Below are 26,440 nucleotides of genomic sequence, written 5' to 3' on the forward strand. Positions count from 1 at the left end.
CTGTAATCCCAGCACTTTGGGAGGCCGAGACGGGCGGATCACGAGGTCAGGAGATCGAGACCATCCTGGCTAACACGGTGAAACCCCGTCTCTACTAAAAATACAAAAAACTAGCCGGGCGAGATGGTGGGCGCCTGTAGTCCCAGCTACTGGGGAGGCTGAGGCAGGAGAATGGCGTAAACCCGGGAGGCGGAGCTTGCAGTGAGCTGAGATCCGGCCACTGCACTCCAGCCTGGGAGACAGAGTAAGACTCCGCCTCAAAAAAAAAAAAAAAAAAAAAAAAAAAACATAAGAGATGCTCAATAATATTTGATATAATAATCTCAAACGGTAATATTTGAACAAAAGGAGAGATACATAAACTGAACATTATTTGCAATGGTAGTTTCTCTGAAAAAATACCAGCTATAGCTAAATCTATGGTTCCACAGCATGTTGTCTAATATTTTTTAACACTTTAGTCATGGTTTTATTATAATAAACCTATATGAAATTATGTCTCTTTTACCATGTGGTGAGTACTTTAAGAGCAGGGATCATATATTATTCATTTGAATGTTTCTGTTGCCCCTAAGATAAGAACAAAACAAGAAGAAAAAAATTATGTGACACCTGGTAGGAGTTGTTAACTGTTGATAGAATAAATGAGTGGATGTTCTAAATTGCAGAGCTTCTTTTCTATGACGCAATCCATCAAATGGGTTTTGTTTAACCAAAAATGGAGATTTGCCAAATCCCATGCACATGGTCAGGTGCCTCCCGAACACTTCAAGCAGAAGCTCTAAAATTACGAAGTACAGCAGGTACTTAGGAGTCAAACTGCAAACGAAGTGCTAGAGTCAATTGAAATACTTCACTAATACCAAAATAGGAAAGCGTATCCAAAAAATACAAGGAATGTGAGTCAAGGTCTGAGAAGATAAATCAAACAGACAACTCCTGATTCTCTAGTACTTCTTTAGCACCAGATGAAACAAACACTAAATGTGGGTGCTTCTGAGGAAACAGTTTTCACTTCTGCAGTAAATGAGATGAAGATCCTTGAAGAATGAACATCCTCTCTTGCTTTGGCCCTACAGTAGGCCTGGCTCTTTTAAGACACATAACACTGACTAGTACTGCTCTTCAGTGTATGTTTGTTAAAATAATAGCCATGACAGATTATTCCAGAATGAAGACACCTGGAGTACGCTAACACAACTTGTTAAACTCATTTGTCCCTCATAGCAAATCTCAGGTCATGATACTCTTCTCAATGCTTTTCTTTTATCCTATCTTCAAACCAAACCAAAAATTCATTTCTCTTTGCTGTGCACAGACTCTGCCCATTCTCAGTTTTATGCCATTGTTCATGTTTTTTATCCCCCTGCACTCCCTCCCTACAAATCTCCACATATTCAAATTATAACTGTCCTTCAAGGCCCAATTCAAATCTTTCACAGATGTGAGCTCGCCTTCTTCAAAATCTCAGGAAAAAAAAAAAAAAAAAAAAAAAAAAAAAAACCTCTACTATGTTTCTTATTTCATCTCACCCTATTTTTTGGCAGAGATTTTATAAGGCAAAGACTATATCTTGATTATATCTCTATGCCTTATATGTAGCCCTAACGAGCAAGCTGTTCATTGTAGAATTTCAATACATATTCTTATGAAGTCTTTTCCCACCAAGATTTATATAAATAGCACAAACTTGATTAACCAAATGCATACTTAAATTAAAGTGAGGTAGATTGTAATGAGAAGCTATGTTTTTGGATCAACTCTCCCACTGAAAACAATAAAAATGCTGGATAAAATGTTTCTATTTAAAATTACTCCTTAAAAGAATTGAAAATATGAAAAGGCAGTGGGATTGCCACCGTAAATATTTTTTAGGGGTGGAAATATGAAGTCAGTGAGGGAAGCTGAAAATCGAAGTAACATAACTGCATTTTTCCTGAGGTCATTTGTTCATGCTACACATTTGAGCTTTGGTCAATCAAACCCAGAATAATGGAGCAAGGTCCTGGCTGAAGTGTTATAAAGAATAAGGGAGAACCAATATTAAACTTGTTGCCTTTCTCCAAACCCAAACAAATATAAAGAAGACTGTTTTGGTAGATAAGCAATGCAAAATAAGAAAATAAGAAAAAATGAGGCACAATCTTGTCCCTGAGAAGTGGCAGGATAGCTACGGCCCTCGTATTATGTAGACATAATTGGAGAGTTTTATACTGTTTATTTAGGTTGAGATAGTCAGTCTCTGGGAAGGTCCCAAACCTCACGAGAAAAATCTAAAATAATATGGAGTAGGACACATTTATCCTAGGCCTCAAAGTGCCTCCCATGATAATATTTCAATACCAATGATTAGCACACAGTCAAAGATAACCAGACATACAAGAAAACAAAGCAACATGAGTAAGAACCAGCAGAAACATACTGACACAAATGTAGATGTTAGAATCACAAAATACAGATTATAAAACAACACTTCCTCCTAGTTACAACAAAATAAAATAGTCTTAAAAAATACCTGCAGGAAAAAATTAACTCAATATACATAGTACATTTTTAAAAGAAACAAAATTCTAGAACTAAAAATTATGATAATTGAAATTAAAAGCTTAATGTTCATTATGAAAGGAGAATGAAGAACTGGAAGATACCTAAAGGGAAATTATTTGCAATGAAGCTCAGAAAGACAAAAATATAAGAAAAATAAGAGTGTAAGGCATTTAGAGAATACAGTGAGAAATTTAACATGGGTTTAACTGAAGGTTTAGAAGGAGATGAGAGGGAATATAAAAGGGGCTACATTTGAAAAGATAGCCATTGGGCCTGGCACGGTGGCTGACACCTGTAATCCCAGCACTTTGGTTGGCTGAGGCAGGTGTATCACTTGAGGTCAGGAGTTCAAGACCAGCCTGGCCAACATGGTGAAACTCTATCTCTACTAAATATACCAAAGTTAGCCAGGAATGGTGGTGCATGTTTGTAATCCCAGCTACTCTGGAGGCTGAGGCTGAGAATTGCTTGAACATAGGAGGCAGAGGTTGTAGGGAGCCAAGATCATGCCACTGCACTCTAGCCTAGGTGACACAGTGAGACTTTGTCTAAAAAAGAAAGAAAGAAAAAAAAAAGATAGCTATCGGAAATTTTCTGAAATATATTAATGACAGCAATAAATAATTTTAAGGAGCATAACAATCCAGGCAGGAAAAATGAAAAGAAACTGACATCTGTATGCATCATGGTGAAACTGTAGAAAAACAAAGGTAATGAGAAAAATATTATGAGCAATCAGAAAAGAGCAGTTGTGTGAACAGGTGATTTGATTGTAAGAATGGAAAACAAAAGACAGTGTGATGATATTTTTGACATGCTGACTGAAAATGACTACCAACTAAAAATTCTATATTCAAAGAGAATATATATTTCTAGGATGAGGGAGAAATAGAGATTTTTTTTTGAAATAAGCAGACTACGAGACAGATTGTCCCTGCAAGACCCTTAGCACAGGAATTTCTCAGAATGTATTTCAAGCAGAAGAAAAAGTGATCCTAGAAAGCAAGTCCAAGGTTCATGGAGAAATAAATAGCAAAGAATGCACCAAATATTAGGCAAATGTAAACAAACATTGACTCCATAAAAGAGAATGATAATGTCTAGTGGTATTTAAAAAATTAAAACACCAGATGGTAATAACATATACATTGAGAAAGGGATAAATTGATTAAAAATATTCTAAGGTAATATCTTCGTAGAAGGTAAAGGATCTCACACTAGCTTTATTCATTGATAAGTACTAATGCTGTATTCCTAGGTTAACTATACTAACAGAACAGAAACAAAGTGTATCCTCCCAAACTAGTAAAGAAAAAAATGGAATGATAAAATATTAAAGGACAGAAAAAACAATAAATACATAGTGAAAGAAACAAGAAACAAAAGAAACATACACTAGGATTCCCTTTATATGAATTAAAAAATACCTAAATTATATTTTTAAGGTATATAGCTATAGGTGGGAAAATAATGAAAGGCAACAAAATAATGACTAACACACAGGTTCGTGGCTAACTCCAGAGAAGGGAAGAGGCTATGATGACAAAGGGACAACTGATAGGGGTTGGGGCTTCTGAAGGGCTGGCAGGGTCTATATCTCGTCCTGGGTGGTGCTTATGTAGGTGATTGATTAATACCTATTAAAAATACATACAGATGTTTTATACATTTTACTTTAAATGGTTTCTGCATTATTTTATAATATTTTAAAGATTTTTAAGTGAGTTATACATAAAAATACATTTAAAAATACGAGAATACGAACACCATCCTTTCCTTCATAATTCAGGAAATCTGGATCTAGGGACACGAGTGGTTTTCCTCCTCACTGGAGGACCAGTCAGTCCAGATCCACTTGCCCTGATGAGCAAAAGAGAGAGTATGTTAGGCAAATAAGGGGGACAGTTTCCTTTTTGGTAAAGAGTGTCTTTTATTCTGATAATTTTATCCTTTCTATATTTTGGATTGGTTATTTTATAATGTCCTTTCTGTTATAAAATGCTGATGATAGTAGGTGGTCAGTTACGATTCAATGTCCTTTTTATAAAACAAGAACAGAATAGGTCATTCTTCCTTCTCTATCACTGACTCACTGAATCTCTATGAAAATAAGCAAAGTGATTCTGTGCTTATTTGCACAGTAAGGCTGCTTTTGATAAAAATGTGACTTGGATATTGTTATGGATTGAATGTGTTCCTCTAAAATTCCTTTATTGAAACCTTAAACCCCAGTGTGATGTCATTAGGAGGCAGGGCCTTTGGGAGGTAATTAGACCATAAAGGTAGAGCCCTCATGAATGGGATTAGTGGCTTTATGTGAAAAGACATGAATGTCTGCTCTCTCATTTTCTGCCCTCTGCCATGTGAGGATACAGTGAGAAGACAGGACAGATGCAAACGAGGAAGCAGGACCTCAGCAGACACCAGATCCACTGTGCCTCCATCGTGGACTTCCCAGCCTCCAAAACTGGGTGAAATGCACGTGTGTGGTTTAAGTCACCCAGCCTTTGGTACTTTGATATAGCAGTCCTAACTAAGACAGATATGAACTGGAAGAACTTCAGTGAGAAAGAAAAGTAGACAAACACAGAATGTGGGGTCAGGCACAATACTTTGTAACATGCTGTATTAAATGTGAAAACAGCAAGGGTAAGAACCAAAGGGAGAAGATGGCGGCACTGGGATACTTCGTATGGACTTTCAGGAGGTTAAAATCTAGAGCCCTAACTGGATGGATGGCTTTATTTTCAGTATTAGTCATTGCTCTGAGACAGTGTTTTATGCTACTTCTGGATACATTCTTTTGGAGGTCATGCATGATGGAGTTTCTTGAATTAGTATATTCTCTCTTCTATAAATGTCTGAATCAGGTCAAGTACAAAACTAATGTAATAATATAATTCCACTGTTTATTGTATACTACAGAATATGCTATATTTCTGTATTTAATAGCATATGATATAATAAAGCACAATAATTGTTTTGGTCATTATGTATTTGTTTTTACTAATTCATTTCATTATTTACTAATTCTGTTGGCAGGTATCACTATGCCCATTTCAGAGGTAAGGATTCTGAAGCTCAAAGAAGTAAGTAATGTTATCAGCTTCTAAGTGGTAAAAATAGAATTACATCCCCTAGAGTCCAACTTCAAAACTTTTCTGGCTGGTTTTGTTGCCTTGCCTCACTGCTGCATTAACACTTAAAGATCATTTGTATAAGGACTAAAATACCGTTGATTCTTTTAAATCACATTCTGCACTCACTCAGGCAGCTTGTCTTGACCCCTAGGAGGAAGGGGCAGACTTTTTTCCAGAAGCACAATAAACAACACCAGAACAAGTCTAAGGGGGTGCAAGAGAAATTCAGAAACTTGAGCATAAATCTCTTTCAAAATAAAACCACAGCATCTTTAATCAAGGCCTGGCAATGGTTGTATCGTTTCTCTAAGACTGGAACTGGTAAATGTGGGCTATCACACTAGACCTTTAATACTGGGTTAGAAATGGATCCAAGAAGTTAACTAGCAAGTCAATTCATGCAGCACAAACATGAATCTGTAATTCTCTTACCCATTACCACAAAACACAGTTAGTTGCTGCTCTGAATTGACTTTGAAGACAATAAGTGCCTGGTAGAAACCATAAAAGCATTAAAAATGGGGCCAGAAGTCATAAATAAGGACTGCCAGAAAAATGTTAACAAATTTCTTCTACAAGTCAAGTCTATTGTCAATTTACAACAGTTCTGAAGGTTGAACAAGAGGCATGCAATTAGTGAGCTAACTTGCAAGGTTTGCCTGCAATCAGAAAGGGAGTTTTCTTTCACCTGTATAAAATGTAACAGCTGATAATTTTATCTCCTGGTATAAAAAGATTAAAATAATAAAATAAAAATAAACCAAATGCTTTAAAATATGGAATCTTATCTCTCCCATTATCCCACACATTTGCATAAACTCTCTTCCCAACGGAATTCTTCTCACTCAGCAGGGGAAGATCATCTTTTCAGCAGCCAAACTCAGCAAGGCCAGCGACTTTCCTCCCCTCCCGACGTCCCCCTTAGAGCTCATTCAAAGGGAAGACAAAGGACCTGCAAGTGGATGAAAGTTGTTTTGTGCCTGGCCCTTAGGGGTACTTTATTTTCCTTAAAAAGATTATCTCAACCTTACTTTAGCCAAAAATAAAAACAAAACAAAACAAAAAACCCTAAAAATATTTCTGAGGCAGTTTAAACTAAAAATACAAAGGACTGAGATATATTTTAAATTTATTCATAATTAGTTTACAGATCGGACAGCACTGAGACTCCAAAATCATCAAGCCACTGGGGATAAAGGCTACTGCGGTCATCAGAAGCAAGCCAAATGCTACCTTTTGTTCTTACTAAAATCTTCTTTTAAGAAAAATCTCTTAGCAAATGACTTTCTATTTTCTATTTAAAGAGGATTACATAGCAAACACAACTAGTGGCTGGAGAGCAAAGAACTTCCCATCGTTTTATTACCTGCCAAATATAAATTAGTTCATTGTGGGTAACTCCTGCCAGGCGACCCTTTTCCTTGTCATCCATCAGGCCGATGGGCTGTGGCAGGTTAGTTCCTGCCCGGAGTCCTTCCTAATCAGGAGGCTGTCAGATATGTTGCCTGCCCACTGTCTCCTACATCTTGTGGCAGCTCTTGTGTTTGGGCAGCAAGGTTTTGAGCTTGAATTGCCCCAGTAACTGGCTCCGAATTGCTCTTACTTACTATCACTGTCAAATCTTTGTAAGTATATGTGAGGCCCTCTCCCAGGTACAATGGAGAAACCCTACAAATTTCACTTTGTAATAACTACAGGACACAGAAATTGTATTAGCTCCATTAGATGGGGTCATAGAAAAATTCAAAAAGAGTAGCTGGATATAGTGAACGTCACAGTTAGACTAAGATAAAAAATCTCTTGGCTAATTTAGAGTGTTTCCTCATTGGTAATACCCTATATTAAGGTGCCATTTATAAACAGTTTATTATTATTTATGAATGTCTGAAGCACTTTATAGCATGCTAGATAACAACTTAAATTCATGTATTAAAGATGCACATACATGGTTTAATACGATTTACGTCTTATAATATTCTTTAAAACAGCTTCCCATAGCATCATCCGTTAAGCATTTATTACTAATGCATTTTATAACATACTTTATGATACATTATTTGAGCAAATAGCTGCATTTAGTGATCATTTCATAAATAAGAATAAGGCATTTATAAATGGCACCTTAATTTAAAGTGTTACCTTCACATTACTACATAGCCGCTCACCATACATCTCATTTTGTGATTATTCTCCAAATGCACCACTTAATAAAACAGACACTAAGTTCTATTTTCCCTTCATCTGATTAAAAGTTTATTTAGTCATTTTCTCCATCTGTTTTCAGATGTTGGTAGCTTGGAGGTTTTAGTGTGATTTCTGATAAAACCAAATTTTTAATTCTACAATATTTCTGAAAAGGTGTTTAACAATAGAAACAGAGAATTACTTACCATATTGGACAGAGCCTGTTGCTTGGATTCTTTGTAAAATTCAATTTTTCGACTAGAAAGAACAATCCAGGAAGTAGACCAGTTTTTCCTTAGAAAAAAAATAAAAAGGAAAGAAAGCATTATCAGTTGAAGAAATCATTTATAGATACAGTATGAGCAACATTTGGAATGAGTAGAGACCATCTTTATTTTTAACAATCTTCCTAAAAGTCTCCTCTTTATTAAAATCTATAGGTGGTATGGAATTTGGGTAATAATAAAGATGTTCTGGAATTATTTAAAAGCATAGCATTTATAGTAAGAGTTTCTTAATTTATAGATCCACCTAAAATCTTTTTCAACTACCAAAAATCCATTTTTTGTGTATCCATGTGCATCCTTCCCATAAAACGTTTATGTTTTTACAGCAAACCAAAAATAGCAAAGTAAAAATAGGAATCAGAACCCTTTCCATCCTTCATTATTTCTTCTCTTCATTGGTTTAGTGTATTTCAGTCTTAAAAACTAACCAGCCTCATGTGTCATTGCTTAATTCAAAATATTTTCATAATGTAGAATCTTACTAGAAATCAACGAAATGCAAATAAAAATAGTGACTTGCTTTTTCCCTATTTGTACATCAAATTGTCAAGGAATAAAAGAACTAACATCTGATAACATCCAGGGATAATCAGGGTGTAGGAAATAGATTCTCTCATACACTATTGGTGGGAATGCAGACTGTTGCTTCCTTTCTAGAGTGTAATTTGGAAATGTGCTTTTTAAAAATCCCTAAAAATGTGTATATCTTTTGGCTAAACATGTCCATTCCTATGAATTTAAATTTATTCTAGAGAAACAGTCTCACAAGTTGCTGAGTCTGTGTGCATAGAAATTAATTGCATCATTATTTGTTAATTCCATACATAAAATATATAAAAAGATTGGTTAAATAAATTGCGTATAATACATCCATATAACAGAATAATGAACCCTATGCTGTAGAAGAATACTGATGTAGGAATGTTTTAATTTAGACCATAATACATGTAGTTTATAACTGTGCTGTGCTATTTACCTAGGATTTTCTTCACCCATACATTCCCTTCTGATTATTAATTCCATTAATTAGAAGTCAAAACATTGCTTTGTCGTATGTGCCTTCCATGACATCCTCTCACATCACTTATGATAAATTTAAAAATATTTTTCATAAATTTCACCTCTATCCTACATTAAGAAATGAGCCTCGAGATGTTAGAAATCAGTTCATCTCTACAAAGGTATCCCCAATGCTTAGCATGGTGCCTTGGACAGAATAGACACAAAATACATATGTATTGTGTCAATGACTGAACTTTGGCCTGGAAAAAAGTCTTGATATGACAATAATTAAATCAAGTGGTAAAATCGCGGCTTTTGAGTTTCGTTTGTATTCCTCGGTGTTTACCAAGTTTTCTGCATTGAGCACGTATTGCTTCTGTAGTTAGAATATGTATATGTTCATGTCATGAAGGCACTCTTTTGTAGATACTAAAGATATTAAGGAGATTAATATCCATGAGCTTCTACCCATTAGAGTGTATTATTGCAGTTTGCTTCGGCTTAACATTCACTTCAAAATAGTTGAATTCATTTTACAAAAGTGATTTTTTTTTAAAAGTTTATGGAAAGACTTTATTCAGGTCAATAGAAAACCACACCAAAATATTTTTAAATGACTATTGAAGATCTTTGTGTAATTTATTTCCACTTGCCTTTTAGAAACTAAGAGCTTGATTGAAAGGACAGCTTTGATTCAGTAAGGTTAATATTTACAAAAAGAATTAGGTTGCTCTTATATGCCTGGAGCTTTCTTAATGATACACCATTGTGTTAAAAAAAGAACAGAATAAGCAGACACACAAGAAGCACAATGTGTATTTTTCAACATCCAAATACAAACACTGTGTTCTTGGACCCACTTGTCTTTAAATGAAGAGTCTCAATTCTTCAATTAAATTATGAAAAAACAAAACCCAGAAAGAAAACCACACAGACGTTTCCTTTTGCCCTAGTGCCCATTTCTTCTTTCAGGTACCCGCAGCAGAAGAGTGAATTGAAGCAGCAATAGCCTTCTCTTCATTCGGGTCATAATAATAGATGACCCCAAACAGGAAAAAGAGAAACATTGTTAGAAGTCTAGTCTGGGCATCTTTTAACACCACCCTTATTTTGACCATATGTGGTCAGGGAGTACAGAACACCCTCACACATGAAGAATCCATATTTAACCTACCTATTATATTTCCCACTATATATTTCATATGCTCACAAGGAGATACTATACCTTATTTGCATCCTATCTATAGTAAGTCCTGGATAAATGGCTCTGATTTGAATCTGTTTCAGATGTTGATCATTTATAGAACTTGCTGGCAAAACTCTCCCCATCCTTAAACTTGGAAATGGAACTGGTTAGAGTTAAAGTTGCATGAAACACAATTATCTCATTGTTCTTTATTAGGACTTTGAACTGCTGTGAACTGGGTCCCTGTTAGGTGAACTGGATGAAAAAACTGAAGAGGGTAAGAACTGCAGGCCTCGAAACCTTAGCAACATGACTTGCTCTGACATCTTATGTACAGTGCTACTTTGTTTTGAAATTATAAACTATAAACACGGTCTTTATCTTCTCTGAATAAAAGTGAAAGCTGAGCGTTATTGCTTGAAAAGAATTTCATTTCAAAATGAAGAATAATAATGTTGCTGACAACCTTTTAGATGTCCTCTTTCATCTCAATTTTTTTCCATGATTTCTTTTAAAATAATAATTAGCATAAATTATTTAGAATACCTAGCATAAATCTAATCACCTAGTTTATGCTTAGCTTCATACACAAAAATGATGAAAGTACTAACATCTCTATTTACTAATATGAAAAATGAGGCGCAAAGGGTAACTTAAGGTCTTACACTTAGATTTAAAGTTAAACTCAGTTTCTCTAGCTCCAAAACCTATAAACTGTTCATTACTTTATGCTATCTGTTTTTTTAATCCAATTTTTTTAATTTACTTTTTAAGGCCTCAATACACATTTTTGAATAACTGAAAGACATGAGTTTACACCTATCTGCCAATGAAAAACAGAATTGTGTACAGAATTTGCAAAGCACAGTGCAGAATAAAAATGCAGCTTTCTGTGTCCAAAAATTATGAAGAATTTTAAGACAGTAACAATCTAGCATTAAATCAAGGGCAGAGTCCTTCCGAGCATGGGGCCGTGGATGCACACCGGTGAAGGCAGCCCTAACTACATTATGACTTTACAACAATGGCCAAAGAATAATTTCTTTTTTATATACTGTCTTTTTTTGTAAAATTATACTTTAAGTTCTAGGGTACATGGGCAGAACGTGCAGTTTTGTTACATAGGTACACACGTGCCATGGTGGTTTGCTGTACTCATCAACTCATCATATACATTAGGTATTTCTCCTAATGCTATTCCACTCCCAGCCCCCGACCCCAAACAGGCCCCAGTGTGTGATGTTCCCCTCCCTGTGTCCATGTGTTCTCATTGTTCAACTCCCACTTATGACTGATAACATGTGGTGTTTGGTTTTCTGTTCTTGTGTTAGTTTGCTGAGAATGATGGTTTCCACCTTCATCCATGTCCCTGCAAAGGACATGAACTCATCCTTTTTTTTTATGGCTGCATAGTATTCCATGGTGTATATATGCCACATTTTCTTTATCCAGTCTATCATTGATAGACATTTGGGTTGGTTCCAAGTCTTTGCTATTATGAATAGTGCCATAATAAACATACATGTGCATGTGTCTTTATAGCAGAATGATTTATAATTCTTTGGGTACAAATCCAGGATTAAGCGGTTCTACTTTCCTTAAGGATATTTTCAAAGTCAGATTTTAATGTAGTTTTGGTTGAAATCCTCAAATGATAGAAGCTAGTGTGCATAGTGTGAGATAAGATATCAGCTATCCAGGCTCTGTTATTAACTGCTTTACCTGATCCTTATTAGAAAGACTGAGCAAAGACCCACCATTCCCATGCTCTCTTCCCCTAGAAGTTGTACTGATTCAAAGGAATAAGATGATGTATCATTTGACTCCTCATTAGAAGACAGAAACAGGTGTGTGTTCCTAACTGGGTGGCATCTCTGTATGTTTTCTGCCAGGGAATATTCTGGTCTGTGATTAGCAGACTCATCTGCACTCAGCAAAGAATATAAACCCAGAAAGGGAGTCAGCAGCCTGTAGTCTAGGAGTAGCTGAGGGTTTACCTAATGAGAACAACTTTTCACTATGGCTTAGGTCTGAACCTTCCTCTCTGATCAAAGTACTCTAGAAACTTGACCATTATCCTTATAATATCTGTCCAGTCTATTTTCCATTCTGACATGTCTGACCCATTGTGATGCCTATAGTTCTCAGCACATCAGTGGAATAGCTTTTTCACCGAATTACTCTAACATGGTGACTCTCTTGTAAGGCATTGTCAGCTCTGGAGTGTGCAAAGGATCACTTGGCAAGGTTTTACTTTGACTTAAGGATTTGATATTTTCCATATGTGACCAAATCACTATATATGACTCTTATTCAATATATTAGGTGACATCTCAGGAAGTAGGCAACTCATATAAGCTTAAAAGCCTTAGCCAGGATAGGTGAGTCCAGCAGCTTCTGATGAAACTTTGCAAATAGACTATTTTCTAGGATAAACACAGTTTTCACACTAGGAAGTCTCTCTCTGCCCCCAAGCTCCTACAAAGAGGTAGAAACCACCTCTAACTTCTTAGAGCATTTCCAGTACTGGGCATACTATTTGACATTTAGTAGGTGATTATTAAAGATTTTTTGAGTAAAAGAGCATATGGCCTTTCAAATTTCAGAAGGGTCATACATCTAGATGTTTTCTGCTCTGTGTATGCTGCTCTTCATTAACGAGGACTAAAAAATTTCATTTCCTTTCTCTGTTCTTTAGTTTCTTAGTGCTTTAATATAGTATTCTTAGTATTATTTTTTCTTAACTATTGAACACTTCTGATATAGGATATTTTTTCCTAATTTATGCTTCTAGTGGCCAATACCTGAGCTTTCTCCAGAGGGCTTCCCACCCTGAGCTTGCATTGACTTCTGCTCTGTATGCCACCTGGCATTTTATATGCACTATGGAATTTAATTACTAAGCTGGTCACAAGTCTCCATTAAACATTTACCACATGCCAAACACAATTCTAAGGACTGAATAGAGATGGAAAAATAAGACATACCTCAAAAATTTTATGTCTAACTACAAGAAGATGGACAATAAACATGGAAACCAAGTCTTCTGAATGAGTCTAGGATACCCCATATTACAGAAGAGAAAACTGAAGCCCAGTAAGGCTGCATCCTAACCAAGGGCAAACAAGCCATGAAGATGGGATTCAGGACCCTGCTCACTCCAGTGTCTCCATGGTCTCTAGGCAGGTGGCATGCAGCTCTCTCTGTAGTCACTCTGAGCATGCCAGTTGAGAGCCTCATGAAAGGAGCTAAGAAGGGGAGATAAGGAAGAGTTGTCATAGAAGTACTAGAATCTCTTTCTCTTTAGAGCAAAGCCACGTCTTAGCCTGACCTGGACTATCCTGCAATGCTGAACTGCAAGCCCTTTATCCCTGTCTTCCATCCCTACCATGATGGTCAGGAGGCAAATTCACCCATTGATCAATCAGTGCCTCCACATTGCATCATAACTTTGAGAGCATAGTATTCTATTTTTTACACAGAGGGACAAAAATTAAGGTGTTGGATAGACTAAAGAGGTAACTAAGACACACAGCTCAGGAAATATCTAACTTTAGTAAGACAGTCCAAAGTGCCAAGAGTAAGGGAGACAACCATCAATTTCCACAGGGATTTACAGGTAACAATCAGGTAAGGGTTTGATCCTAGTGATTCCATGCAGGAGACAAATCCTGCGGCAAGAAATGCAGGTGTTGGGCCAGGCACGGTGGCTCACACCTATAATCCCAGCACTTTGGTAGGCTGAGGCAGGGTGATCACTTGAGGTCAGGAGTTCGAGACCAGCCTGGTCAACATGGCAAAACCCCGTATACTAAAAATACAAAATTAGATGGGCACCTGGGATTACAGGTGCCTGTAATCCCAGCTACTTGGAAGGCTGAGGCAGGACAATCAATTAAACCCGAGAGGCAGAGGCTGCAGTGAGCCAAGATTGCGCCACTGCACTCCAGCCTGGGTGAGAGAGCGAGACTCGGTCTCAAAACAAAACAAAACAAAAACAGAAATGCAGGTATTTATTTTATCTTTTGACATACAAAACAAATTACATCGAAGGGGAAAAAGGGTTCTAACTACAACTGGGAAGTAGGGAGAACTAAATTTCTTTAAGGGCATTTATGTACCATTAATGAAATGGGTGGGACACTTTATCCAAGTGAAATACTTCATAAAATTTTCCTAAAGCAAATCCTGAATTGTGAAGTTGGAAAATGCAAAAAAATCAAGCAGACAAATAGAAGTACAGAAGCAAAATCAAAGCCCAAACAACAACAGCAGCAGCAACAACAACAACAAAACACCCCAAAAACAAAAAAAAAACAAAAACTCAACAAAGCCATCGGCTTGGCATTCTACAAAATGGACACCGGATGGCAGCACATAATAACAGCAACTTTGATTGTAACAGCTTATCTGGAAAACGCTTGATGAAAAAACGGCTCTTAAAATATTCATTACCATTATAAGAATCTGTTAGCTTCAACTCCAGGTTTAACACGTTCATTTGCTCTAAACACCAAAAGCTTTATATCCTACGCTTACCTTTCTTTTGCCTTCTTTAGGTAACGACAGAGTGACAAACCAAAAAGTCAGAAGAAACTATATGTGAGGTTCCTTGACAAATTTCAGTTTCTCTTATTTGGGCCATCTGCCTTTGTTACCTAACGTGGTCATGCTGGATTTGACTTGATTCCGCACCACTGATGGGAGTGAAAGTAATTTATTCTAGTGTCCCTGACTGATTTACCGCAAAATCACTCAGACACTGTTAAATGTACAGACTCACTCAAACTGGTTGGTCTAGGAACTTATTTCTTCTGTCTCATATTCTAAGCATCTTGTAATTTATGACTGCTAAAATGTGGGTCAAAAAGACACTGAGGTGTAAAAATACCCATCTCTGTCAGTATTGCAAGAAAATGAAGCAAGACAGATTCAGCCTGGAAGAATTTATTGTGACACTGAGCAGAAAGTACTAAAGAAAAAATATCATGTTAGGAGCACACCTTAGTCTCACATTCCAAAGAAAGTCCATTCTGAATAACAATTGTTAAAACAAATAAAAGCCCAACAGAAGGCCTAGTAGCTGTGGGCCCTAGCATGAAAGCAGGCAGTAGTAGACGTAACCACTGCACAATCTTTTTTTTTTTTCTGCATTTCTTTTCATAGCCATCTTCTGGCCATATTTTCACCCCCAGGTATGTCTTTCTGTGCCCATCTAAGGAGAGAAGAATGTGACTCTATGTTGTGGTGAGATGTGCAGAGCCACACAGGCGCTGATGATAGGAAGACCTAGGTGCCGAGGGAGAAGCAAGTTTGAGGTGTTGAAACTTCATAAATATATTGCCAGGTGCCTTTTTTAAGTGTAAGCATTGAAAATAACCTTTTACTAAGGTGTCACAGGGTTTCAGAGAAGCCAGGGTTACTTACAGGTTTGGGGACGGAATTCCCCAAATGAAGAAATTCCTATGCTTCATCAGAAAAGCTGAGGCATAGTTTCAGTGTCCACAATTAAAAATTAAAGTGAATGCTGAATGTACTCTGCTTTCAAGCCTGTCAGTGTATCACTGGGGAAATGTGTATAACCTCATTTCAAAACAAGGCTAAATGTATGGCCTGTTACGAATGTCAATTATAGCCAATAAGTTATCTTTCCTTTTATCATCTCCTGCTCATATTCAGAGATAAGTTAAATTTCTTTGAGAGAAAGAGAAAATACATTAAACAGACAAATAAAGACACATAAAAAAAGAAGAGAAAGAAGGAAAATAAGAAGACAATACAAAGTATGATGATCTATTATGGATTTATAAGTAGAAAACTTGATAGAAATTAATAAAATAATACTTATTAAGTGACAATTGAAGTCCCTGGTACTGTTGATGGCATGAAATAAAAGGACTATTTTTGCTCCTTAGTCTCAAATAGCTTTAAGCAAGAGAGATAAAGCACACGTGTTTCAAGCAGAGGTCAGGGCTAAATTCTGTGATACTAAACTATATATAAAATACGATTTGGGAGAAATAAGAGGTTAATACTGTTGACTGAGTTTCTCCATTTATACAATAGGATGCAATAATAGAGTCTATATTGTAGTATCATTTAAGTATTACTGATAAAGGATTCAGCCAAGTGCTTGATAGAGTAAGCATCTATTAATATTGCTTATTAATTCATTAAAATTTATAAAAGATATAAAGGTCCTGGATAAATGAAACAAAGGCTATCAAATTTTACATAAGATGCATAAATTATAGTATGTTATATTATTTATTAGTACTAAATTATCAACAGGATAAAAGATACATAATTTTTCAAGGTTATGACTAAACTGACCATTTTTGTTGCTAGTGATAAAAGCATATACACTCCTTGAGTAGGCAATATGGCAATGCATACTAAGATTCATTTAAAATGGTCATGTGATTCGATCAAGTAATCCAGGCTTAGCATTTGTCTTTAGAAAATATAAAAGAAGGCCGGGTGCTATAGTTCACATCTGTAATTCCAACACATTGTAAGGTCAAGATGGGTAAATCTCTTGAGCCCAGGGGTTCCAGACCATTCTGAGCAGCATGGTGAGACCCAGGTCTCTACTAAAAATACAAAAAAAAAAAAAAAAAAAAATAGCTGTGTGCGGTGGTGTGTACCTGTGGTCCCAGCTACTCGTTAACCCTGCATAAGGTGAGTGGATGGGTGGGGGTAGAGGAGGCTGGCACCACTGCACTCCAGCCTGGGTGTCACAGTGAGATCCTGTCTCAAGAAACATACAAAAATATAAAAGAAAAATTGACAAGCAATAGGAGAATTATTGCAATGATAACTTTTAATATAAAACCAGACTCAGCTTAAAAATCAAGTAAAAACAGAGGTAGGGATGATTTGGCATATTATAGCCCATTAACATAATGGGATATCATGTTCTTAAACATGGCGATTACATATACAATGTTCAGTTTGTAAAGTATTTACAATAAAAACAAAATAAGCCCCATAAACTTGGAGGGGTTATGTACAACATGTAAAATTGACAAAACATTATTATCTCAAATATACTATGAGTTTCCTCAAATTATTGAATATAAAAGCAGGAAACTCAATAAAAAATAGTCAAAGTTTATGAATAGAATCAGAATGCAGAATCTGAATGGCTCTAAAGAGATAAAGTGATCCTCAACTTCAATACCTATCAGTGAAACACAAATAAAAGCAACATTAAGGTAATGTTCTATGGATAATTAGAGTGGATAATACTTCTGCTGATAAAATTGTGGAAAATAGAATCCCTTCTATATTTTACATGGAACTGGTGTGAATTGGGGCACTCATTCAGGAGAAAGTGTGGCAACAGTAGCCAGTAGATTTGCAAATGTGTGCGACTTACCACTGAGCAATCCTGTACTCCTGGAAATATTCCCCTGAGAAAATTCCTAACAGGTTCAAAGGAAACATATATATGTGATTTATTGAAATGTTGTTTGGAATGAAAGGAGTTAGAGGCAACTTAGATGTCCACAGCTGGGAGATTGGGTAAGTAAAAATTCATGTACAGTCATGCTTCAATTAATGATGAGGATATATTCTGAGAAGTGTGTCATTAGGTGATTGTGTCACTGTACAAACATCACAGAGTGTACTTATACAAATCTACATGGTAAAGCCTGCCACACACTAGGTTGTATGGTATAGCCTATTGCTCCTAGGCTACAAACCTGTACAGCATTTTACTGTACTGAATATTGTAGGCAATTGTAACATAGTGGTAAGTACTTGTGTATCTAAACATATCTAACCACAGAGAAGGTACAGTAGGCATCAGTTTTATAATCTTATGAGACTACAGCTGTATATGCTGTCCATTGCTGATCAAAATGCCACCATGTGGCACATGACTATACTTAAACGATGGCAAAGCAGTCAGCAATTGGAGGAAATGAACTAGATTTAAAGATGCTCATGCACTGCATAAAAATGTTTTAATCCACAATGGACGAAATATAGATAGTAGTCCTATGAGATTGTAATGAAGCTGAAAAATTCCTATTGCCCAGTGACATGGTATTCTTCATAACGTCATAGCGGAATGCATTACTGTTTCCATGTTTAGGTATGTTTAGATACACAGATACCATTATGTTACAATTGCCTACAGTATTCAGCACAGCAACATGCTGTAAATGTTTGTAGTCTAGGAGCAATAGGCTATATCATGTACCATCTAGGCTTGTGTAAGTGCACTCTATGATGCTCACATGATGATTAAATCACCTAAGGATGCATCTCTCAGGACATATCTCCATCATTAAGAAAGGCATGTCTGTATAGCACCATAGAAAGCTGCCCAAGAGCTAACATGGAATGGAAGTAGTAAGAAACATAATAAGGTTTATGATATAAAAATATGTATGCTATATAGAACACACTCACACATACACAACTCTACACTATTTTTTTGAATGCCGCATATGCAGCTAAATATAGATATATATGGAGAATGAGTTTGATAAACATGCATTAAATACATTAAAATGAATGTCTACAGGGGATTGAAACAAGGATTAGAGACTAAAAATAAAATAAAACCAGCTAGAGCTCTTGCCCAGAATGATGATAGCACAAGGCCACAAACTGAAGGATATAATCAACTCAATTCTGTGCACCTGGGGTAACAACAACCGCAACAACAACAAAACAAAAAGGAAAACTAAAACATATAACTTTAAGTGGAAAAAAGGCTGAAAGAATGCATAATGGTATGCAAAGTGAAATAATAAAACAGAGTACAAACACATGTTTATATGAATTTAACTGTAACACGGAAATTGTACGCAAACAGGAAAGTAACAGCAAACAGAACAAAAACACAAAGTATACAGATTGATCAAAACTACCTAAAAACGTATTCATGTGAGTTGGCTGAGGGAAGGGACCTGCTCTTCTTCTCTTCTTCCTCTTAACACTGCCTTCTACATGTTATAAGGTTGGTTTGTGGAGGGGTTATGGGTAAGGATACTTTACAAAACCACACAGTAGAACCTCCTTCAGCTTTCTTGAAATTATTTCTTTTAGGATCTCCCCTACTTCCTTGCATGAGGCTAGAGGGTGGAACTGACCAACGCTGTCACCTCTATTCTCCTACCAAGCTCTAGTGGAGGGCTAAACTGACTAACTTAGACAATTTTGAAGAAATTCTTTATTCCACACGGCTGGTGAGGGAAGAAAGGGTCATGACTTACTCATCTTGGGGAGAGGCATCATTGTACCCTCCACACTCCTTCTTGAGTTGATCAGGTCATGATAAGGTTTAGGGGAAAGGAGAGCACTCAAGCTGGGCTACTCAAGACTTCCTCCTGTTGTTCCTTCAGAACTCGATTCTCTAAGCCCGATTCACCACTGGGGAAGGGACTAGCCAAGTCTCCTAAAGCAACTTTGCATTTGATCTTGTCTCCTGTGCATCTGTCTCCTGAACCCTTCAAGGGAGGGTGGCTGCAGGGCCACTCCAGAAAAATAGTCCAGGCAAAGATTTAAGGCCCTGTCCACTATCCCAGAATCAGACACAATATGGAGAGAAAATAGAGCTTGTTATTTACAACCGAAATAGGTATTTTAAGTGGTGAAATTATGGATGATTCCCCCCACAATCAATTTCACTTTGTTTAAATAAATATATAGAAAATTCATTATAGCCATCAAACAAAAGCAGACTTTATTCTCTAGTGTTGACCAGAGTGTCATTCTAGTAATGAATTGTATTATACAACTAATAGGTGTCCCATTGTGTAGCTAATTAGCACATTTATCCTATATAATTTTAATTGTTAGTAATACATTTAAGAGTAAATGCCTTGCATCTCAATTTGAGCATTTTCTACAAATCTGGTAGCTTGCATATCAACCAGCACAAAGCTAAGTATGTAACAGAACCAATATGAGAAATAGCAAAAATTCTAAAATGGAGGTGATTATTTCTAAACATACTGTATATACAACATAATTATCATCTTTCTTTAACCTCCTATCAACCATACTTTTTTTCTTCAAGATTTTTGTTGCTGTTGTTGTTGTCCAAAGAGTTCTTATTCCCTTTTCAAATTTGTCTCACCTCTGTATTTGTTACTTTTACTTTATCATTTTCTATTTTGAGCTACAAAAGTGGTTCAAATCCTCCATCCTTCAAGAAATCACTCTCACAAGGTATTGTACGAAGACTTTCATATATTGCAAATGAATGCATTCATTCTCTAATCTTTCAATCACAGAAATCACAATCCATTATCTTAATTATTTTCAGTGTTTTATGAGTTCAAGTCCAAGGAGGACAAAAAGCACCTCATTTATATATTCCGTTCAACAATATAGAATGCAGTTCCTTTCTTTAACAACTGTAATTACATTAAAAATAATGTTGATCATAGTGGTAGCAGAGGAGACTGTTCTTGTCTGGTACCATAGGGCCTTGCATCCCAAACAATACCAGTGGCACAAGTTGAGCATATGAAGAACCAGCATAGTTATATAAAAGTGAATTAAAGAATTTTGTTACCTTAGTTTCTTTCCCCCATCTGCAATTTTAGCTTTTTGCAGATAACCTTCTTTTTCAACCATCTGCAAGAAGAACGCATATGTTAAAACTGTGACAAAATACTATGCATTGTTGGTTTGAATAAACCTATGCTTTTCAAAAGTCATTGCAGTGATGGAAGTTTTCAGTCATATAACTTTATTAATAATGCATGTATAGCTTATGGGAACTGCCTGCAAACTCATAGTCATTACAAGCTGTTACATATCTAAAAGATAGATTATGAAGAGGAATGTGAATGATTTGTTAGATAGTGATACACCTTTATTGACTTTGCTTTCTGGGCATTGAAGTCACTTGCTTAAAAAATTGATTACAAATGGTAAAAGAAAGACAAATTGAAAGCCTTCGTTTATTTTACCAAGTATTCTTAGAAAAATTCTTCTTCTCAAGCCTCCCCGTGTACCTTCTGAAGCCAGGATAAAGGAAAACCTCAGTGGGACCAGGTGACTGAGCTAGTTGACTCATGGAAGGGCATTTAAAATAGCAACATTTCATATATTCTGGTCAATTGCCAAGAGACCCTGTAGTAGCAGTATCTCATTGTCTTCTTCCATGATGTAGGATTGCTTCCTTTTACTATTTGCATATACTATATTGGCTTTCATTTCTAATAGAGCTGCAAGTTTCTTAAAGGAAATTCAACAAGTCATTATAACACTGCAGAAGTGTTTGTGGAGTTTTTGGCAAAATAAATTTGCACAATGCAAATTGTGATGTGTTGACTCCCTCCAAAGTCTATACTAGGTATTTTAATTTCTTAGCATCCTATTTCTACCCTCCTCTGTCTACCTCACATGCCCCATCCCAAGTCATTAGCCTTCATCTTTCACTCTTGGTGAATTGCACACACCCTTTGCCCTGACCTGCCTAGTATCAGAGGACCACGCTCCCTCAGTGCTACCCCATGTTATCCCCCCAGCTGAAATAGTCCACCATGACCATGTCTTCATCTCACAAAAGTCTTAAGTATATTTAATCTACTTCAAAATTAAATTAGTAAAACCTGGTGCGGTGGCAAGTGCCTATAATCACAGCTATGTGGGAGGTTGGGGTGGGAGAATCCGTTGGTCCTAGGAGTTTGACACCAGCCTGGGCAGCATAGCAAGAACCCCATCTCAAAAAATAAATAATAAGCAGAAAACCAAATTTTAATGTGTATTATTTTTATTAGAGGGTCTTTCCATGATTTCTGCCATCTCTTTTAGGTGCACCATCCTGAATCTCCATTTTCAGTTTGCCATTATCACTGTGACAGCACATATGAGATCATGTTGTAAATGTCTGCTTATTTGTCTGTGCTTGCACGCAAATGATGTGCCGTGAGTCCATCAAAGGCAAAAAACTGTGTACCTTTTACACCTGCATTCCTAGCTTCTGGAATATTTTGGTAGTACCAATAGTCAAAATAATAAAATTGTTTGAACTAATAAGTAAATGAATGAATATTTAAATATTTATTTAAATATTTATAGTAAACTGGGCAAGCCAAAAAATTTATCTTCAATATTACAAGTGAAAGGAAGAGATATTTAGAGGTAAACAAGTTGTCCCAAATCACTAAAATTTCACTGGTTAAATGTCTATCTGATATAGGTGAGAGTTTTTCTGCCTTGTTTTATTCCTAATACATAGCACAGGACTTAGTTTTAAAATACATTTGATGAATACATTTTTGACTAAATAAATAATGATAGAGATAATAATGATGATGATTTATGCAAAATATAGCAAAATGTTTTTTACTTATCTCCATATCCAGAAAGTTTCTTTTACTTCACCATGCTTTCCACAAGTCTAAAGCATCTAAGGAAGCTTTCTTGGATAATTTTGAGAACCATGGTATTCACTGGTGCCTTTTTGTTTTTGTATTTGTATACATCTATTCATTTGCTTTTGCCACATTTTATTCTATGTATACTGTCCCTTTTTCTTGATGCCAGGGAATTTTATTTGTCTACCTTGTAAAACTCATATAATAAATGTAGTGTTTAACTCTGGGTATCATTGGTATCCACAAATGTTTGGAAGAAAGATGTTTTCAATAGCAATTAGCACCACAGAGGAGGTCCCTTTCTTTAGGAATGCAGACTGAGAAATTTTGTTGTGTAACCATAGAAAAATGTATTGTTTTATTTAAGCTTTCTTCTGATTAACAGTTACCCCAAAACCTGGATTTTATCTACCAGAAAACTACAAAACCTATCAACCCCTCATAAAAATTGATGCGTGTGTTCTCAGCTAAAAATATAGCCCCAGTTGTTTTTTCCAAAAATTCACAAAAGACCCCTCGGTAGACATTTGCTACCCACAAAGATAAATTATTGATGAAAATTTCTCTAAAAGAGATAGGAAATGTGAAAGGAAAAAGTTAATACTCTTACAGGGAGAAATCAACATAAACGGGTTCAAGGTGTACATAATAGAATTCTCTTTCCTTGAATACATAAGTAATATTTCCTCAGACACTGCAGGACTTCTCCCGGAATACTTGAGATTGATGCCAAGGGCTGGATTTCTCAAGTTAAGACTCAATAAATGTGACATGAATGTCATCAATGACTGAGTCAGTTCCATGGTCTTGGATCAATGCAATAGACTTTTCAGAAATGACCATACAGAGGTCCCAGGAAAAATGAGGAAGAACCGAATAGCAAGTTAGTTACTTCTCTTATATTATTTTCCAAAGTCCAGGCTGCCTTCCATGTCATTAGAAGAAGCTAATAATGCTTCTGCTATGTTCTGTTACCTACTACACTTGCTCTACCATGCATATTTGTTAAATGTTTACATGCACATTTCTACATGTAGTATATCTATGTCCTACCCCTGTGCACACATTCTCACTTCAGAGATCAGGTGTTTATTTTCCTTCATCTTCTTTATTTTATTTGTTTTGAGATAGAGTTTCGCTGTTGTTGCCTGGGCTAAAGTGCAATGGCGTGATCTCAGCTTACCGCAACCTCCACTTCCCGGGTTCAAACAATTCTCCTGCCTCAGCCTCCCGAGTAGCTGGGATTATAGGCATGTGCCACCATGCCCGGCTAATTTTGTATTTTCAGTAGAGACAGTGTTTCTCCATGTTGATCAGGCTGGTCTCGAACTCCCGACCTCAGGTGATCCACCCGTCTCGGCCTCCCAAAGTGCTGGGATTACAGGCTTGAGCCACCGCACCCAGCCTTTTCATTGCCTTTTTCATACTTGATGTACACTTAATTCATTCTTTTCAACACATTTTTAATGACACTTCTTTCCTCCAAATGCCAGCTTTTCTGCTTACAATAGAGCTGCAAAGATTAACAGGACAATTTTAATCCTCTTGAGGTTTAAACTCCTGGGAGTTCATTCTCAAGATATTCCTGCTCCTCTTTTTGGGGGACTGGATACCATGCCCCGCTTAAATCATCTCGCAGACTCAGGCCAACTTGTAGCCTGGATAGAAAATTCCAGTTATGCTTTCTGCACTGAAAGCACTGCATTCATTGTAAAAGGTCTCATGCTGGCAAGTGAAGCTTCCATGACGTACGATTAATTACTTTACTATTCCTTGTCATCATAGTTTGAAATACGTCACCATGTTTCAGGCACCAGGAATCAATTATTCTGGGAGTCTCATAGTGTATGGAAAGAAGTATTAGGGCAAGCAGAAGATTGCTATGCATTTTGCATGTGGGTTTATATATGATACTGTATTGATTACACTAATAATGATTCCTACTCAGTGTTAATCCCATGGTTTGAAGGAACAATGATCTATAAATTCCAGTTGAGCATGCTGGTCATCTAGAGCTCAGATAGTCTTGTCTCCAATAATTTACAAAATTACTTACAGCTTTAGGTCTAAGTTTAAGATACTACACGCCAAATTCTAGGCCGAATTGAAGTTCTTTAAAGTAGTAGTAGTCCCTAACTATGTATACTTAAGAAATGTCAACCAATCTTTAGATGTTAAATCTGGCTTCTTGAGCTATTTGTCCAATGCTCCTTAGAAGCCCTATTTAACACTAAATGGTTGGAAAGATCAGCAATTTGTTCAGATTGGATGCCAGCCAGTCTGCAAGCATTGAGGAAGTGCTCGGCAGAAACAGCCGTGTTGCGATACAGATGAGAAGAATGAATGGCAGTGGATGCCCAGATAGCACCTGTTTATCAACCTATGTTGGAGGTGACAGACAAGAGAGCAGAGCAGAAGACAACCTTTGATTAATGGTAACAATCATGGCGGAAAGACTAGCCTGTAAACTGTACATACAGACACTGTAGTTTTTTTTTTTTTTTTTTCTTGTGAGAAGGCTTCATGTTGCTCTCAGATACAGTTGCAAATAATAGATTTTCATCTACACCATTACACCAAAGGGTTCTGTTAAAATAACCCTTTCTGTTTATAGATGGAAATAAACTTAATCTACAACTTTTACCAGATTTTGATGAGAAGGGTTTGACTTTTAACACCAGAACTACATGGCCCTTATGCCTCATAACATTTTCTCTGTTGATGTGTTTAAGTTACTGTTCTCTTCCCCTTTGTTCTGAGAATGTGCTCATTGGCAACCATCTGAATCCTAATTCAGCTTCCTAGGTCCTTCGATATAGAAAGTGGGTGTCTTAAATAGTATCAGAATATTCCCTATTATGTACTGTGAGATAGACTCAAGGGATCATCATCTCAGTAAACACTAATAATGATGATCAATATGATTTTTTTCTGGATCCACAATGCTGAGACAGGCCCCAGCTCTAAACTGAGATGATCCCTTTAAAGTAGCATCACCCTATGAAACCTTCTGTGTGACTGACTGACCTCTCTCTAAAAGAACTCCGCATCATGCCTCTATAACTACAACCCCGGGCCGCTATAATTATCAAGCAGATTTAGCATTTAATTATTTTCCTATTTAATAATGAGGCAGCTGCTATACTTTCTCTGAACTTTTAATAGATCATAGTACTTTGCTGTTAATCTTGTCTGTTTCAATGATTTCTATTAAAGAGCACAGAATGAGGACACATTTGATTACATTATTTTACCCCCAAATGATGCTTCACTTTCCTTCTTAAATCCCCCCCACCCCTGCCATTTTTTACTTCTCCACTATCCATAGAAATACCTACCCTATCTGTCTTTCTTTTTTCTATTGCTTTTATTATTATTTTTTTACTTTGTTTTTAGGTTGCACTCTTTCTCTTTGGAACTCATTGCTTACATTTTCTTCCCAATATTCACTTGTTCTTATACTGGCTCTGCTATTCATGGTATATTTGATTTGCTCATTATCAGTGAACTCACAGTGGGCATAATCCATTAAGAACAGAATCAAAAGCAGAAAAAATACCTTAAAACTCCAGCTTATCTGTACATCATATAAAGTACTAATAGTTTTTAAATATTTTAAAAAGTCTTAATTTTAGAACTGCCTTAAATACAGCTCAAGAAGGAAATATTATGCCTTTAGAGATTCAGTATGATGTTTTTGTCTGATGTAAATATATAATTTACTGTGTGTGTACATTTTTA

General features: G+C 36.3%; 1 protein-coding gene across 3 annotated transcripts in view; it reads right to left on the minus strand.

The window, feature by feature from the left end:
- ARHGAP15 (Rho GTPase activating protein 15) overlaps window positions 1-26,440 on the minus strand; it is a 653,192-nt gene that overhangs the window by 536,178 nt on the left and 90,574 nt on the right. For all 3 annotated transcript variants that reach the window (XM_033231613.1, XM_033231614.1, XM_033231615.1), the window contains exons 4-5: window positions 20,887-20,948; window positions 8,078-8,165 (exon numbers count right to left, since the gene is read on the minus strand). In XM_033231613.1, the coding sequence (XP_033087504.1) occupies window positions 8,078-8,165; window positions 20,887-20,948 (150 nt within the window). The remainder of the gene's footprint in view (window positions 1-8,077; window positions 8,166-20,886; window positions 20,949-26,440) is intronic.

This window comes from Trachypithecus francoisi, unplaced genomic scaffold (assembly GCF_009764315.1).
Source record: "Trachypithecus francoisi isolate TF-2019V2 unplaced genomic scaffold, Tfra_2.0 Lachesis_group13, whole genome shotgun sequence".
In the NCBI taxonomy this organism is placed as follows: domain Eukaryota; kingdom Metazoa; phylum Chordata; class Mammalia; order Primates; family Cercopithecidae; genus Trachypithecus; species Trachypithecus francoisi.